General features: G+C 46.6%; 1 protein-coding gene across 15 annotated transcripts in view; it reads left to right on the top strand.

The window, feature by feature from the left end:
• EPB41L2 (erythrocyte membrane protein band 4.1 like 2) overlaps positions 1-15,398 on the top strand; it is a 300,865-nt gene that overhangs the window by 218,190 nt on the left and 67,277 nt on the right. For all 15 annotated transcript variants that reach the window (XM_040350428.1, XM_040350424.1, XM_040350423.1 and 12 more), the window contains one exon: positions 119-216. In XM_040350428.1, the coding sequence (XP_040206362.1) occupies positions 119-216 (98 nt within the window). The remainder of the gene's footprint in view (positions 1-118; positions 217-15,398) is intronic.

Here is a 15,398-nt window from a genome sequence, read left to right as displayed (position 1 = left end):
TTGAAGGAAGTTTGTGTAATTTTTGTCAGAAAATTAATATCATATGGAGTCCTCTCTTCTAATTGGTCCGTATAGAAACTTTTTATTGATATGTTTTTTTTTTTGTTTGTTTTTCTAGCTGGAACAATTTGAGAGCACAATCGGATTTAAACTGCCAAACCATCGAGCAGCCAAAAGGCTGTGGAAAGTGTGTGTTGAGCACCATACATTTTACAGGTCTGATTAAACTACAGTACTTTTTTCTAAATACACTTTGTCGACATAAATTTTATTTTTTTATTGCCATCTTCACAACATCAACATTTACATTGCGTTGGTTTTAGTTGTATAAAAAGTAGTTTTGGGTGCATCACACTTATAACCAAGAATCTTCACACCTGAAAAGGGGAATTGATCCGATCCTTAAATGTTGTTTTTTTACGTAGCGCTCATTCACATGGGTGTAGAAAGCTGTACACCATGAAGGCCTGGGAGTGAAAGGTGTTGCGTTCAGCCTGCCTGTATTAATGACAGGCTGTGACTGTATGCTGGTAAACGCAGATGCAAGCGTTTACTCCCCTGGAAACAGTCTGGACAAAGATTTAATTTTTCACAGTCTGGACCTCTGCAATCATGTGATTGAAACCCTGAAGTGAAGTTCGACTTTAGCAGTACATTTTGAGAAACACCCACTATGTTTAGTGTCCCCATTCATACCTAAAAAAATGTGCTTCCCTGTGTTTTTTTTTTTTTTTTTTCTTACCTTGTTTGTAGTTTGTTTAAAGCAGGTTCATATATAGGACTGGAAACTGTTCTGAACAATTTCAAAGTGCAATCACAGGGGAAAAGTTAGGGACAAGCTGAGGGAAAGTATAATAACATGCAATGTAATACCCAAGCCATGAGAGCTTTACCCTTTTGTAAGGACAGACTGTGTTTAATTCTAGTTTGCCATTGATAATCGGCTAGTACAGTTCAGACAGGGTTCATTTTATGATAAAGGCACCTCACCAGTCCCCACTATAACATATAGAAGGGTAAAGCGAAGTAGGATTTTTAAACAAGTATAATGGTATGCAGCATTTTATAAATACTAGTTATTTGTGAATGGAAATGTAACAAATGTAAGGTAGGTTGGTTTTTCACCCATAAGTGCACACAAGGAAACGCTCCTCAATACTTATGCAAGAAAATGAAACACTACACCCCCAAACGCATTCTCCGATCAACCAACCAAAACCTCCAGCACATCCCCAAGTTCCGCTACAAATCGAAGGGAGAACGTAGACCCACCTCTTCTAAAGGATTAGGACGTCACAGGATGCAAAGGGCCTTGAGGCGATTTAGTTCGCATTTGTAGCGCTATACAAGCTCTTCACTCACTCAATAATATTCATCTAAGAAACTTGTACTTGTCATATACAGAGGCAAAAATTATTTTGATCCCCTGCAGATTTTTTAAAGCGGAACTCCACCGTAAAAAAAATTAAAAGCCAACTGCTGACTTTTAATATATGGACACTTGCCTGTCCTGGAGTCCAGCGACGTTGGCAGCAGAAGATGAGCGATCGCTCGTCTCTTGGCTTCCCCCACCACCATCATCGGTGATGGAATCAAAGTAAAGCTTTGCGGCTTCACTGCCCGGTTCCCTACTGCGCATGTGCGAGTCGCGCTGCACCGTCCTAATTGTTCCCCGCTGTGTTCTGGAAGCCATGTGTTTCCCAGTGGGAAGTGGCATATTGCCCGCAGTTTCCCGCAGGCTCCCCCCTGAAAATTGCCAATTGTGGCACCGGAGGGGGGGGGGGGGGAAATCTGATGAGCGAAAGTTTCACTTTAGGGTGGAGCTCCGCTTTAAGTTTGCCTACTTGCAATGAAATAAAGGATCTATAATTGTTATCATAGGTGTATTTTAAATGATAGACAGAATATCAACCATAAATCCAGAAAAACATACAAATGTTATAAATTGAGTTGAAGTTGAGTGAGTAATTTAAGTATTTGATCCCCTACCAATCAACAATAAGTCTGGCTACAGTATGTGCTCAAGGACCGCCGCATGACTATACGTCCTTTAATTTGCAGAGGGATATCTTGGTAATTGCAGCAGCTGCTGTCGCAATCGAGATATCCATCTCTTCAGGCGGCAGTCCGATTAACGATAATGGTGGTCTCTGTGGCGGATTTGCTGCAAGATCACCGTTATCGGCGGTGATGGAGAGGCCCTCTCCCATGCCCTCCGCCGCTTACCGGAGCCGTTGGTAGTGGCAGAGGTGATCGGGTTCTATCGGTGGCTGGGTATGGATGCGAGTGAAAGCAAGATGGCCCCCACCCGTCTCCATACCATAGCAGGGCGGAAGCGACATCAAAAAATACGTCTTAACCACTTGACAACTGGGCACTTAAACACCCTTAATAACCAGACCAATTTTCAGCTTTTGGTGCTCTCACGTTTTGAATGACAATAACTCAGTCATACAACATTGTAACCAAATGAAATTTTTGTCCTTTTTCTTTATCGTACATCACGGGACACAGAGCGGCATTCATTACTATATGGAGTACCTTCAGGTGTAGACACTGGCAATCTCAAACAGGAAATGCCCCTCCCTATATAACCCCCTCCCATAGGAGGAGTACCTCAGTTTTTACGCCAGTGTCTTAGGTGTTAGTCATGGTTTAGCTTGCCTCCGCATCCTTGGGATTAGGTGAGCTACCGGTTCTGTCCAAAAAAGCCTCAGCGCTAAAGTGGTCAGTAACCGGACCCCAAACCCTTGGGGTATAGCCCATAATGCTTTTCTTTTTAGAGAGCTGGACCCTGGGCCCAGAACTTAGAAACCTTTGGGTGCCTAATGTTTTCTGTTGCCAGGGTGCTATATGGGCCCAGGACAGTGGATCCTTCATAGGAACCCAGGGCCTGAAGGTCTAGACATCCCCACGGAGATGGGGGAAGATTGGGCCTCTTGCTTGGCAAAGTCCTGCGGCATGGAGCAGGTAAGTGAGGGGAAAACTTGCGGAACTTGGTTCTTAGCAGGTTTTTTTCTGGGGGGTCACAGGGGACATGCCTAAAGTTATGCACTGCATCTGGCAAACTAGTCACATATCATAAAGATAGGATGGCTCTATATGTATTATTCCCCATAAGATGTGACCTCCCTTGTAGTGTTGGAAAAGCATTGAGTGGGGCCTGTGTGATATAAAAGTATATGTGTGTGTCAGAGAGCTGTGCTTACCTGCAAGCCTCCAGGCGATGCTCCATTCAGTCTTCCTCCTCAGAGCCTGCAAAGCAGGCAAAACGCTGACCTCCTCATGGTTCCAGGCTGCAGGCTGCAGTTTGCTGGAACAGAGAGGTCCCTTCCTCCCAAACCCCCCCCCCCCTGTCGGGAGGGGCATTTCCTGTTTGAGATTGCTGGGGGGGGAAGGGCGGGTCAGTGGCTTAAGGAAGGGGCGGCCCTTCCTTGTTTGTTCCATTCAATACTTTGGAACTGAGGAAGAAAGACCAGAGCGGCAGCACGGGGCGCCGAGGACACACAGTGGCCAGAAAGGATATTGCAGTCTTCAGAGGACTGTTTTTCAAGCCTAGAAATAGGCTGTTTCTTTTCCATCTCATAGTTTTTCTTTGCAATACTACTCAGGGGGACAGAATGTTTTTTCTTTCCTGGATTTGAAACAAAAACGAAAAAAAAAAAAAAAAAAAAGAAAAGTCATCTAGGGGAGAGGAAGCATTTTTTATCCCCCAAACAGGTGTTTGGGCAATTAACTTTTATAGTTCCAAATACCAATAGGTAGCAGGTGTACCTCGGTATTGTACCATGGCATCCGGGTCAGAGGGTACAAGAGGTGGGGATTCCCCCAGAGAGTCTGAGGTCTCGGACAAAGCTATGCCGCTGCTTTCCCCACAGGGAGCCTTGGGGCCATTGGGATCTGGGGCTGGAGCTGACGCGGGTCAGTCCAACCCTAAGATGGTCACGGAGGAGGTATTACTCACCTCTTTAAAGGAGATGCAGAAAAACATGGGTAAAATGATAGCCGCAGCTATGCGGGGCAGTAAGCGGAATAGATCTCCGTCGCCCGAGCGCGGACCCTCAGAAGAGGAGGTCCTTTCCTCAAGGGAATTGGACGACCTCTTGGACAAGGACCAAGTAGGTTCAGGGATCGAAGATCCGGATTCAGAGGAGTCTGGGGCAGTCTCCCTGAGGGAGAGCTGGTGGATTCAAGGATTGTCGGACTTGGTCCATAGGGCATTCAACTTGCCAGTACCAGATCTCCAGGTATCGACGGTTTCAGCTTTGGGCTCACTGAGGGCGCCTCAAAGCAATGCTGTGTTTCCGATCCATCCACTATTAGAGGGAGTTTTGTTCCAAGATTGGAACAAGCCAGATAAGATCTTCTTACCACCTAAAAAGTTCTCTGTCCTATATCCTATGGAAGAAAATTTTTCCAAAAGATGGGCTACTCCTGCAGTGGACGCAGCCATCTCATGTGTTAACAAATCGTTAACATGCCCTGTAGAAAACATACAGGTGTTCAAGGATCCAGTTGATAAGCGCTTGGAAGCACTATTTAAGAACTCCTTCACTACTGCAGGGGCAGTAGTACAGCCAGCTGTGGCTGCGATTGGGGTCGCTCAAGCATTATCGGATCAATTTAAGCAGATGCTTAAACTTATTCCTGCCCAGCAGGCAGAAGAATTTTCGGATGTCCCTAAGGCCATATGTTTTACGGTAGACGCAATCAAGGATTCTATCCAGCAAGCGTCACGTTTATCGTTATCCCTTATCCATATGAGAAGACTCTTATGGTTAAAAAGCTGGGAGGCTGAGCCCCCATGCAAGAAGCTCCTGGTAGGGTTCCCCTTCCATGGAGGACGACTCTTCGGAGAAGACCTAGATAAATACATTCAGACCATTTCAAACGGCAAGAGTACTCTCTTGCCAACTAAGAAGAAGGTTCAGGGGCCTGCGTTTAAACGACAGTATTCCCCTGGGCAGGGGCCCTCTAATGCCAAGCAGTATCGACGGCCTCCTGCAAAAGCAAACTTCGGCTTCAACAGCAAATCACAAGGACAGGCTGTTAGAGGCAAAAGGCAGTGGTTTCGCAAACCAGCAAAACCAGCCCCCAAGCCAACCTTATGAAGGGGCGCCCCCACCCACGAAGGTGGGGGGAAGGCTGCGACTCTTTTCAGAGATTTGGGAAGCCAGCATTCCCGACGAGTGGGTACGGTCTTCCGTGGCCACAGGCTACAAATTAGATTTCCTAAGGTTTCCTCCTCCTCATTTCCAGGAGTCGAGGATTCCAAACGATCCGGAAAAGGGAGCCGCATTAAGATCGGCATTAGATCATCTACTTTCCCAGGAAGTAATAGTAGAGGTACCAGTCCTGGAACAGGGGCTGGGTTTCTACTCCAACCTATTCATCATCCCAAAGTCCAATGGAGATGTCAGGCCAATTTTGGACCTAAAGATGGTAAATGCATATCTGAAGATCCGCTCATTTCGGATGGAATCCGTGCGGTCAGCAGCTGCCACACTCCAGAAGGACGACTTCATGGCGTCCATAGACATAAAGGATGCCTACCTTCATGTTCCAATTTATCAGCCACATCAAAGATATCTACGCTTCATGGTGGCTTCGCGTCACTTCCAATTTGTGGCGCTTCCCTTCGGGTTGGCTACGGCCCCCCGGGTGTTCACGAAGGTCCTAGCTCCGATCCTAGCCAAGCTAAGGATCCAAGGGGTCACGATCCTAGCATACCTGGACGACCTCCTAGTCATAGACCACTCGTCTCCCGGCTTGGAGCGAGCAGTGGCCCTCACGGTCCAATACCTCGAGAGGTTCGGCTGGGTCCTAAATCGAGAAAAGTCAGCTTTCCAGCCCACAAGGCAGTTGGAATATCTCGGCATGAGATTAGACACAGAACAACAAGGAGTGTTCCTACCTCTGAGGAAGGTAAAAGCCATCAAGGAATTAATCCTACTGGTTCTAAGCAAGAAAGAACCGACTATTCGCCTATGTATGAGGTTACTAGGCAAGATGGTGGCCACGTTGGAGGCGGTACCATACGCCCAGAGCCACACTCGCATCCTACAGGCAGCCATCCTGTCAGCATGGAGCAGAAGGCCACAGGCCTTGGATATCCCGTTGCCGCTCTCATCAAGAGTCCGACAAAGTCTGTGTTGGTGGTTAGACCCTCAGAATCTACTGAAGGGGAAGTCTTTCAGCCCAGTGGCTTGGAAGATAGTGACCACAGACGCCAGCCTGACGGGCTGGGGAGCAATTTTGGATGGTTGCACTCGCCAAGGTACTTGGGCAAAGCCAGAGAAGCAGTTGCCCATCAACATCTTGGAGCTCAGAGCTGCTCGACTAGCCCTCAGGGCTTGGACGTCAAAATTGCAGGGGTTCCCGGTGAGAATTCAATCAGACAATGCCACGGCCGTGGCATACATAAATCACCAAGGGGGAACCAGGAGTCAAGCCGCTCAGAGAGAGGTGAGCTTGATTCTCCTATGGGCAGAGGCTCATGTGCCCTGCATATCGGCAATATTCATTCCAGGAGTGGACAACTTTCAGGCGGACTTCTTAAGCCGCCAGACTCTATGGCCGGGGGAATGGTCTCTGCATCCAAGTCTTTCAAGCACTCTGCCAAAGATGGGGAGTGCCGGACGTGGATATCATGGCATCGAGACTCAACAAGAAACTAGACAGGTTCATATCCCGCTCAAGGGATCCGATGGCCTGCGGAACCGATGCGTTGGTTTGCCCTTGGCATCAGTTCAAACTTCTTTATGCGTTTCCCCCGCTCCAGTTACTACCCCGCCTGCTGCGCAGGATCCGGGTGGAGCACATACCAGTCATCCTGGTAGCTCCAGCATGGCCCAGAAGGGCATGGTACTCACTAATCTTAAGGATGGTAGTGGGAGACCCGTGGACTCTTCCTCTACGGCCAGACCTGCTATCGCAAGGTCCGATCCTCCACCCTGCCTTACGGCATCTAAATTTGACGGCCTGGAAGCTGAATCCCTGATTCTCAGGGGTAGAGGTCTGTCTCAGAAAGTAATCTCTACCCTAATCAGAGCCAGGAAACCGGTCTCTAGGGTGATTTATTACAGGGTCTGGAAGGCCTATGTAGGCTGGTGTGAGTCCAAGCGATGGCTTTCTCGCAAATTTACCATCGATAGAGTATTAAGTTTTCTCCAGCTAGGAGTGGATAAAGGATTGGCATTAAGCACAATCAAAGGACAGATTTCTGCTCTGTCAGTGTGGTTTCAGCGGCCGCTGGCCACCCACTCGCTGGTTAAGACCTTCCTTCAAGGGGTCTTGCGTATTAGACCTCCAGTTAAATCCCCGCTTTGTCCGTGGGATTTAAATCTTGTTCTGTCAAGTTTACAGAAACAACCGTTTGAGCCGTTGGCTGAAATTCCTTTGGTTCTACTGACAAGGAAGTTAGTATTTTTGGTTGCCATAGTTTCCGCAAGAAGAGTTTCGGAGCTAGCGGCCTTATCCTGTAAGGAACCATATCTTGTTTTTCATAAGGACAGGGTCGTTCTCCGCCCTCATCCTTCCTTCCTACCGAAGGTCATATCCAGTTTTCATTTGAACCAGGATTTGGTATTACCATCCTTCTTCCCTAAACCTACTTCCAGAAAGGAAGGGTTGCTGCATACCTTGGATATTGTCAGGGCCATGAAGGCCTATCTTAAAGCTACAAAGAAGATCCGGAAAACAGATGTGCTGTTCATTCTACCGGATGGGCCCAAGAAGGGGCAGGCAGCTGCAAAGTCCACCATTTCTAGGTGGATTAAGCAATTAATCACTCAGGCCTACGGCTTGAAAGGGTTGCCTCCTCCAGTATCATTAAAGGCTCATTCTACTAGAGCCATGGGCGCCTCCTGGGCAGCACACCACCAGATCTCTATGGCTCAAGTTTGCAAGGCGGCAACCTGGTCTTCTGTCCACACGTTTACAAAATTCTACAAGTTGGACGTAAGAAGGAATACTGATACTGCCTTCGGGCAGGCAGTGCTGCAGGCTGCAGTTTGAGACCCTCGGATTCCGGGGGCTCCTCTTTTTTGAGTTAAATTTAAAATTTAAAATTATTTTTCTCAACTAAGTTGGATTTATTATGATTTGAGTATATCTCTAAATTAAATCCTTTTGTCTTGGAGATGTTCTCCCTCCCCTCATTGTAAGCATTGCTTTGGGACATCCCATATAGTAATGAATGCCGCTCTGTGTCCCGTGATGTACGATAAAGAAAAAGAGATTTTTAATACAGCTTACCTGTAAAATCTTTTTCTTGGAGTACATCACGGGACACAGAGCTCCCACCCCTCTTTTTTGAGGACCATTTTGGGAGGCATACTGCTTGCTACAAAACTGAGTTACTCCTCCTATGGGAGGGGGTTATATAGGGAGGGGCATTTCCTGTTTGAGATTGCCAGTGTCTACACCTGAAGGTACTCCATATAGTAATGAATGCCGCTCTGTGTCCCGTGATGTACTCCAAGAAAAAGATTTTACAGGTAAGCTGTATTAAAAATCTCTTTTTTTCCCACAAATAGAGCTTTCTTTTGGTGGTATTTGATCACCTCTGCGGTTTTTATTTTTTTCGCTATTAATGAAAAAAGAACGAAAATTTTGTAAAAAAATGAATTTTTCTTCATTTCTATCATATCATTTTGTAAAAAAGTAATTTTTCCTTATACATTTGGCCTAAAATGCATACTGCTACATATTTTTGGTAAAAAAAAAAAAAAAATTTGGATATTATTTAGTCTGGGTGAAAGTTATAGGGTCTACAAGCTATGGTACCAATTTCTGAAAATTGAACAATTTGATCACACCTGAATTACTGACAGCTTCTCTCATTTCTTGAGACCCTAACAAGCCAATAAAGTACAAATACCCCCCAAATGACCCCTTTTTGGAAAGTAGACATTCCAAGGTAGTTAGTAAGAGTCATAGTTAGTTTTTTGAAGTTGTCATTTGTTCCCACAATTCTTTGCAAAATTAAGAATTTTTTTTTTTTTTTTTTTTTTTCATACCAATATTGTCATTATAACAGGTTATTTCTCTCACATGGCATGTATATTCCACAAATGACACCCCAAAATATATTCTGCTGCTCCTCCTGAGTATGGCGATACCACATGCGTGAGACTTTTACACAGCGTGGCCACATACAGAGGCCCAACACCGAAGTAGCAACTTCAAGCATTCTAGGAGCATAAATTGCACATCTAATCTCTCAACCACCTATTACACTTTTGAAGGCCCTGGAGCACCAGGACAATAGAAACGCCCACAAAGTGACCCCATTTTGGAAAGCTAACACCCCAACGTATAATCTATGAGGCATAATGAGTCTTTTGAACAGTTCATTTTTTTCCAGATGTTCTTGGAAAATGTGGAAAAAAATAAAAACGCATTTTTTTTTACAGAAAGTTGTCCATTTATAGGATATTTCCAACACATAGCATGTACATAGAAAAAATTACACCCCAAAATATATTCTGCTGCTCCTCCTGAGTATGGCGATACCACATGTGTGAGACTTTTACACAGCGTGGCCACATACAGAGGCCCAACACCGAAGTAGCAACTTCAAGCATTCTAGGAGCATAAATTACACATCTAATCTCTCAACCACCTATTACACTTTTGAAGGCCCTGGAGCACCAGGACAATAGAAACGCCCACAAAGTGACCCCATTTTGGAAAGCTAACACCCCAACGTATAATCTATGAGGCATAATGAGTCTTTTGAACAGTTCATTTTTTTCCAGATGTTCTTGGAAAATGTGGAAAAAAATAAAAACGCATTTTTTTTTACAGAAAGTTGTCCATTTATAGGATATTTCCAACACATAGCATGTACATAGAAAAAATTACACCCCAAAATATATTCTGCTGCTCCTCCTGAGTATGGCGATACCACATGTGTGAGACTTTTACACAGCGTGGCCACATACAGAGGCCCAACACCGAAGTAGCAACTTCAAGCATTCTAGGAGCATAAATTACACATCTAATCTCTCAACCACCTATTACACTTTTGAAGGCCCTGGAGCACCAGGACAATGGAAACGCCCACAAAGTGACCCCATTTTGGAAAGCTAACACCCCAACGTATAATCTATGAGGCATAATGAGTCTTTTGAACAGTTCATTTTTTTCCAGATGTTCTTGGAAAATGTGGAAAAAAATAAAAACGCATTTTTTTTTACAGAAAGTTGTCCATTTATAGGATATTTCCAACACATAGCATGTACATAGAAAAAATTACACCCCAAAATATATTCTGCTGCTCCTCCTGAGTATGGCGATACCACATGTGTGAGACTTTTACACAGCGTGGCCACATACAGAGGCCCAACACCGAAGTAGCAACTTCAAGCATTCTAGGAGCATAAATTACACATCTAATCTCTCAACCACCTATTACACTTTTGAAGGCCCTGGAGCACCAGGACAATAGAAACGCCCACAAAGTGACCCCATTTTGGAAAGCTAACACCCCAACGTATAATCTATGAGGCATAATGAGTCTTTTGAACAGTTCATTTTTTTCCAGATGTTCTTGGAAAATGTGGAAAAAAATAAAAACGCATTTTTTTTACAGAAAGTTGTCCATTTATAGGATATTTCCAACACATAGCATGTACATAGAAAAAATTACACCCCAAAATATATTCTGCTGCTCCTCCTGAGTATGGCGATACCACATGTGTGAGACTTTTACACAGCGTGGCCACATACAGAGGCCCAACATCCAAGAAGCACCATCAGGTGTTCTAGGGACATAAATTACACATCCAATTTCCTTACAATCTATCACATTTTTGAAGGGCCTTCATATTTCTAACACAGCATGTACATACCAAGAATTACACCCTAAAATACATTCTGCTGAGTAATGGGTAAAAAAAAAAGAAGATTACCTGTGGTTTTAGTAGTGCAATTGTCCACAGAAGGAGAGCCCCGATCCAGGCAGCAGGCAGGGACGTGGTCACTGGTCAGCGACAGTGAATGGAATTGTCCAGGCAGCAGGCAGGAATATTGTCCATAGTCAGTACAGTGCCAGCAGTGGCAAAATATTTGTCCTGGTAGGAACATGGTCCAAGTAGCGGGCCATGGGTAGGGGAATGGGGACAGGGGTAGAGGCTTCTCCCACCCAAATCTCTTTGAAGCCTCCGGGCAACCAGACCCTAATCCGGGAATGAGAAAACTAAAAAATTAGTTTTTTCATCCAGAAAAACAATTCTGGAGCCCCTCACATATGTGAGACCCCTGTGTTCCCACTAGTATAGCAGGGTAAAAGATCAATCCAAGGGGCAGGCAAAAAACGTGGTCAAACAGTCCAGGGTCAGTTCCAGAGCAGGCAGAGGTAGGTACAGTTTAGGGTTAGGCAAAAGAGTGGTCGTATAACAAGCCAGGGTCAGTTCCAGAGAAGGCAGAGGTATGTTTAGGGTTAGGCAAAAGAGTGGTCGTATAACAGGCCATGGTCGGTTCCGGAGAAGGCAGAAGTATGTTTAGGGTTAGGCAAAAGAGTGGTTGTATAACAGGCCATGGTCGGTTCCGGAGAAGGCAGAGGTATGAGTGCAGTGGCATAAGGGGTGTGGGGGGGGGGAAAGTACAGGAAATTAGAATTGCGTTTACCATACGTCCCTAATAATGAAGAAACGTATGGTAACGGCGGAAACATGTTCCAATACAGAGGCCTGGTTGGGAAGGACAATCGGGACAGTAATATGTGGTGTCTTTTCGAATTCCTCTTCTGGAGCACACCCGGCACCTCTTCTGATGTCTGTTGCCTGTTTCACGGGAGGGGGTTTGCTCAGGAAAGTGACGCTCGTGCAGTCTGCTCACAGAATCAGAGCGAATATTTTCCGGTGGGTTTTCAGGGTACAAAAGGGCGGTGATGACTTCTTCTTGATAGTCCAGATATGATACGGGGTTCTCGGATGATTTTTTGTAAATTACATAGGAATTGTAGAAGGCCAAACTAAAAAAATAAATGGACACTTTCTTGTACCAGTGGCGGGATTTTCTTGTGGGCAGGTAGGGTTCTAACATCTGGTCGTTGAAGTCCACTCCCCCCATGAACAAATTATAGTCATATATGCATTTTGGTTTTTGGATTGGGCCGGTTCTTTTGGGGACTTCCACGTGGGTGTCATTGTGGATTGATGAAAGCATGTGGACGTTCCGTTTGTCCCTCCACCTGACAGCCAATATCTCCTGGTTCCTCAATGCTGCAGACTCCCCTCGTCTGAGCTTTTGATCCACCAGTTTTTGCGGGAAGCCTTTCCTGTTGGGTCTTATTGTGCCACATGCTGGGGTATTCTGAAGGTAAAGACAGCGAAACAGGGGCAAGCTGGTGTAGAAATTATCCACATAAAGGTGGTATCCCTTTCCAAAGAGTGGATACATCAGATCCCAGACCACTTTTCCGCTGACTCCCATATACTCTGGACATTCAGGGGGATGCAGTTGGGAGTCCTTTCCTTCATACACCATGAATGAGTAGAGGTACCCTGTGGCTCTGTCGCAAAGCTTGTACATTTTGACCCCATATCGGGCCCTTTTGCTGGGGATGAACTGCTTGATGCCCAGCCTGCCTGAGAATTTGACAAGGGACTCGTCCACAGATATGTTCTGGTCAGGGGTATATAATTGGGGAAATTGTTGAGCGAAAAAATTTAGAAGTGGCCGAATTTTATATAGCTTGTCAAAAGCAGGGTCATTTCGGGGGGGGCACTGGGCGTTGTCGTTAAAGTGGAGGAACCGCATAATTATTAAATATCGGGATCTTGGCATAAGGGAGGAGAAGAGTGGCATGTGGTGAATGGGTTTGGTGGACCAGTAGGAGTACAATTGTTTTTTTTTTGAAAGTGCCATAGTAAAGGTTAGGCCTAAGAACATTTTAAATTCGTCCACGGTTAGTTCTCTCCACTCAAAGGGGCGGGCATATCTGGAACCAGGGTTACTTCTTACGTACTGTTGTGCGTAGAGATTGCACTGGGCCACAATGGAGGAAAGGAAATCTTCGGTGAAAACTAAATTAAAAAAATTTATCATAGAAAAGTTTTCTGTGTTCACCTGGACACCTGGCTGGGCAGTGAAGGGGGGGATATTTGCTGCTCCGGAATTGGGGGGAAGCCACAGGGGGTTTTGAAGGCCATAGGGAAGGCTGGCATGGCCCCTATCCCTTTGGGGCTGAGATGACACCCTACTGGTGGACGGCACAGCTCTTGAGGTGGACGGCACAGCTCTTGAGGTGGACGGCACAGCTCTTGAGGTGGACGGCACAGCTCTTGGGGTGGACGGCACAGCTCTTGGGGTGGACGGCACAGCTCTTGGGGTGGACGGCACAGCTCTTGGGGTGGACGGCACAGCTCTTGGGGTGGACGGCACAGCTCTTGGGGTGGACGGCACAGCGCTTGGGGTGGACGGCACAGCGCTTGGGGTGGACGGCACAGCGCTTGGGGTTGTAGGCACAGCGCTTGAGGTGGACGGCCCTGCGCGTCTGGGAGTAGGCCGCTTCTCCACGCCAGCACCCCTTTTTTTCCTGGGCACATGTTCTTCTTCAGACTCTGAATCGGACCCACTGTCTATAACGGGTTCATAGGCCGAATCAGAATCGGACAGAGACTCCTCGCTGCTCTCATCGCTCATGGCAAGTAGAAGATGTACGGCCTGCTCGCCGGTAAAGAATTTTTTTGCCATACTGGTGGCTGGTGAGGCTGTACTGCAGAGTACTGTGGTGGCACTGGTGGACACAGGTGGGCACAGGCGGCACAGGTGGCTCTGGTGGGCACAGGTGGCTCTGGTGTGCACCGATTAGCAGCACTGGTGGACACAGGCAGCACTGGTGGGCACAGGCAGCACTGGTGGGCACAGGCGGCACTGGAGGGCACAGGCGGCACTGGTGGGCGCAGACGGCACTGGTGGGCGCAGACGGCACTGGTGGGCGCAGACGGCACTGGTGGGCGCAGACGGCACTGGTGGGCACTGGCGGGCGCAGGCGGCACTGGCGGGCACAGGCGGCACTGGCGGGCACAGGCGGCACTGGTACGGCACTGTTGTGGCAATATTATAGGACTCTGGTGACTGGTGCGGCTCTGGTGACACTGGTGCAGCTCTGGTGACACTGATGCGGCACAGATGTGGCACTACTGGGCACAGATGTGGCACAACAGGGCACAGATGTGGCACTGTTGGGCACAGATGTGGCACTGTTGGGCACAGATTGGGCAATTTAGGCACAGATTGGGCAATTTAGGCACAGATTGGGCACTTTAGGGCACAGATTGGGCACTTTAGGGCACAGATTGGGCACTGATGTGACACTATGGGCAATGGAACACTCACAGTTTATCTCCTCTTCTCTCCCGCTGATACTGTGTGAGGAGAGGAGAGGAGGTAAACTTTCCCTGACCTCCTGTGTTTACATTGTGATCGCGCCGTCATTGGACGGCGCGATCACAAGGTAAATGACCGTTGTTGCTGGTCATTTACCTAGATCTGTGTAGCGCCGGGTCTCATAGACCCGGCGCGCACAGAAATTTCTGTGTGCGCGCCCGAGGCGGCGCGCATTGCTGCTTCTGCGGGGCGCCGTTTCAGAACGGCGACCCCCAGTTAAGCATCCACCTTGCCGCCGTTTCCAGACGGCGGCTGGTGGCGAAGTGGTTAAAGGACCATTTTATTTTTGTCATTTTTTTCAAATGACAATTTTTTATCTTATTTTTTTTTTTATTGCATTTTAGTCTGAATATGAGATCTGAGGTCTTTTTGACCCCAAACCTCATATTTAAAAGGACCTGTCATGCTTTTTTCATTTACAAGGGATGTTTACATTCCTTGTAATAAAAATAAAAGTGACCCAAACCGTTTTTTTTTTTTTAACGGTGTGAAAATGAGAAAAAAATGTTTTTATATAAAGCGCCCTGTCCCGACGAGCTTGCGAGCAGAAGCGAACGCGTACGTGAGTAGCACCCGCATATGAAAACGGTGTTCAAACCACACATTTTTTTTTGGGGGGGGGGGGGGTAATTTTGCTGACACATAATACTCCTAAATACTCTATTTTTTGGGGGAAGGCGCAATTTGGCATGCTCGCCCTGGGCTCTAGATGACTTTGTCCCGGCACTGGATGCAGGCTTTTCAACTGAGCACTGATAAGCTGGAAGGTTCCTCTACTCTTTTATTTGGATGACACGGCACCTCATGGTTGCCTAAAAGAATGTCAAAAAAATGTTTAAGGTATTTTATCATTTTAACCACTTCCTGACTGTAGAATGTCATGGACATTCTTGGGTTGAAGTGGTTATACGGGGATGATGCTACAGGCTTCATTTTGGTATCTTTTTTCAGCCAGCAATTCTCCTTTTTGCAAAAACTATCCTATTGTGTGATTAGGC

Source organism: Rana temporaria, chromosome 4 (genome assembly GCF_905171775.1).
Source record: "Rana temporaria chromosome 4, aRanTem1.1, whole genome shotgun sequence".
NCBI lineage: Eukaryota > Metazoa > Chordata > Amphibia > Anura > Ranidae > Rana > Rana temporaria.
Note: the sequence above shows the minus strand (reverse complement) of the source record. Positions and strands in the feature narration are given on the sequence as shown.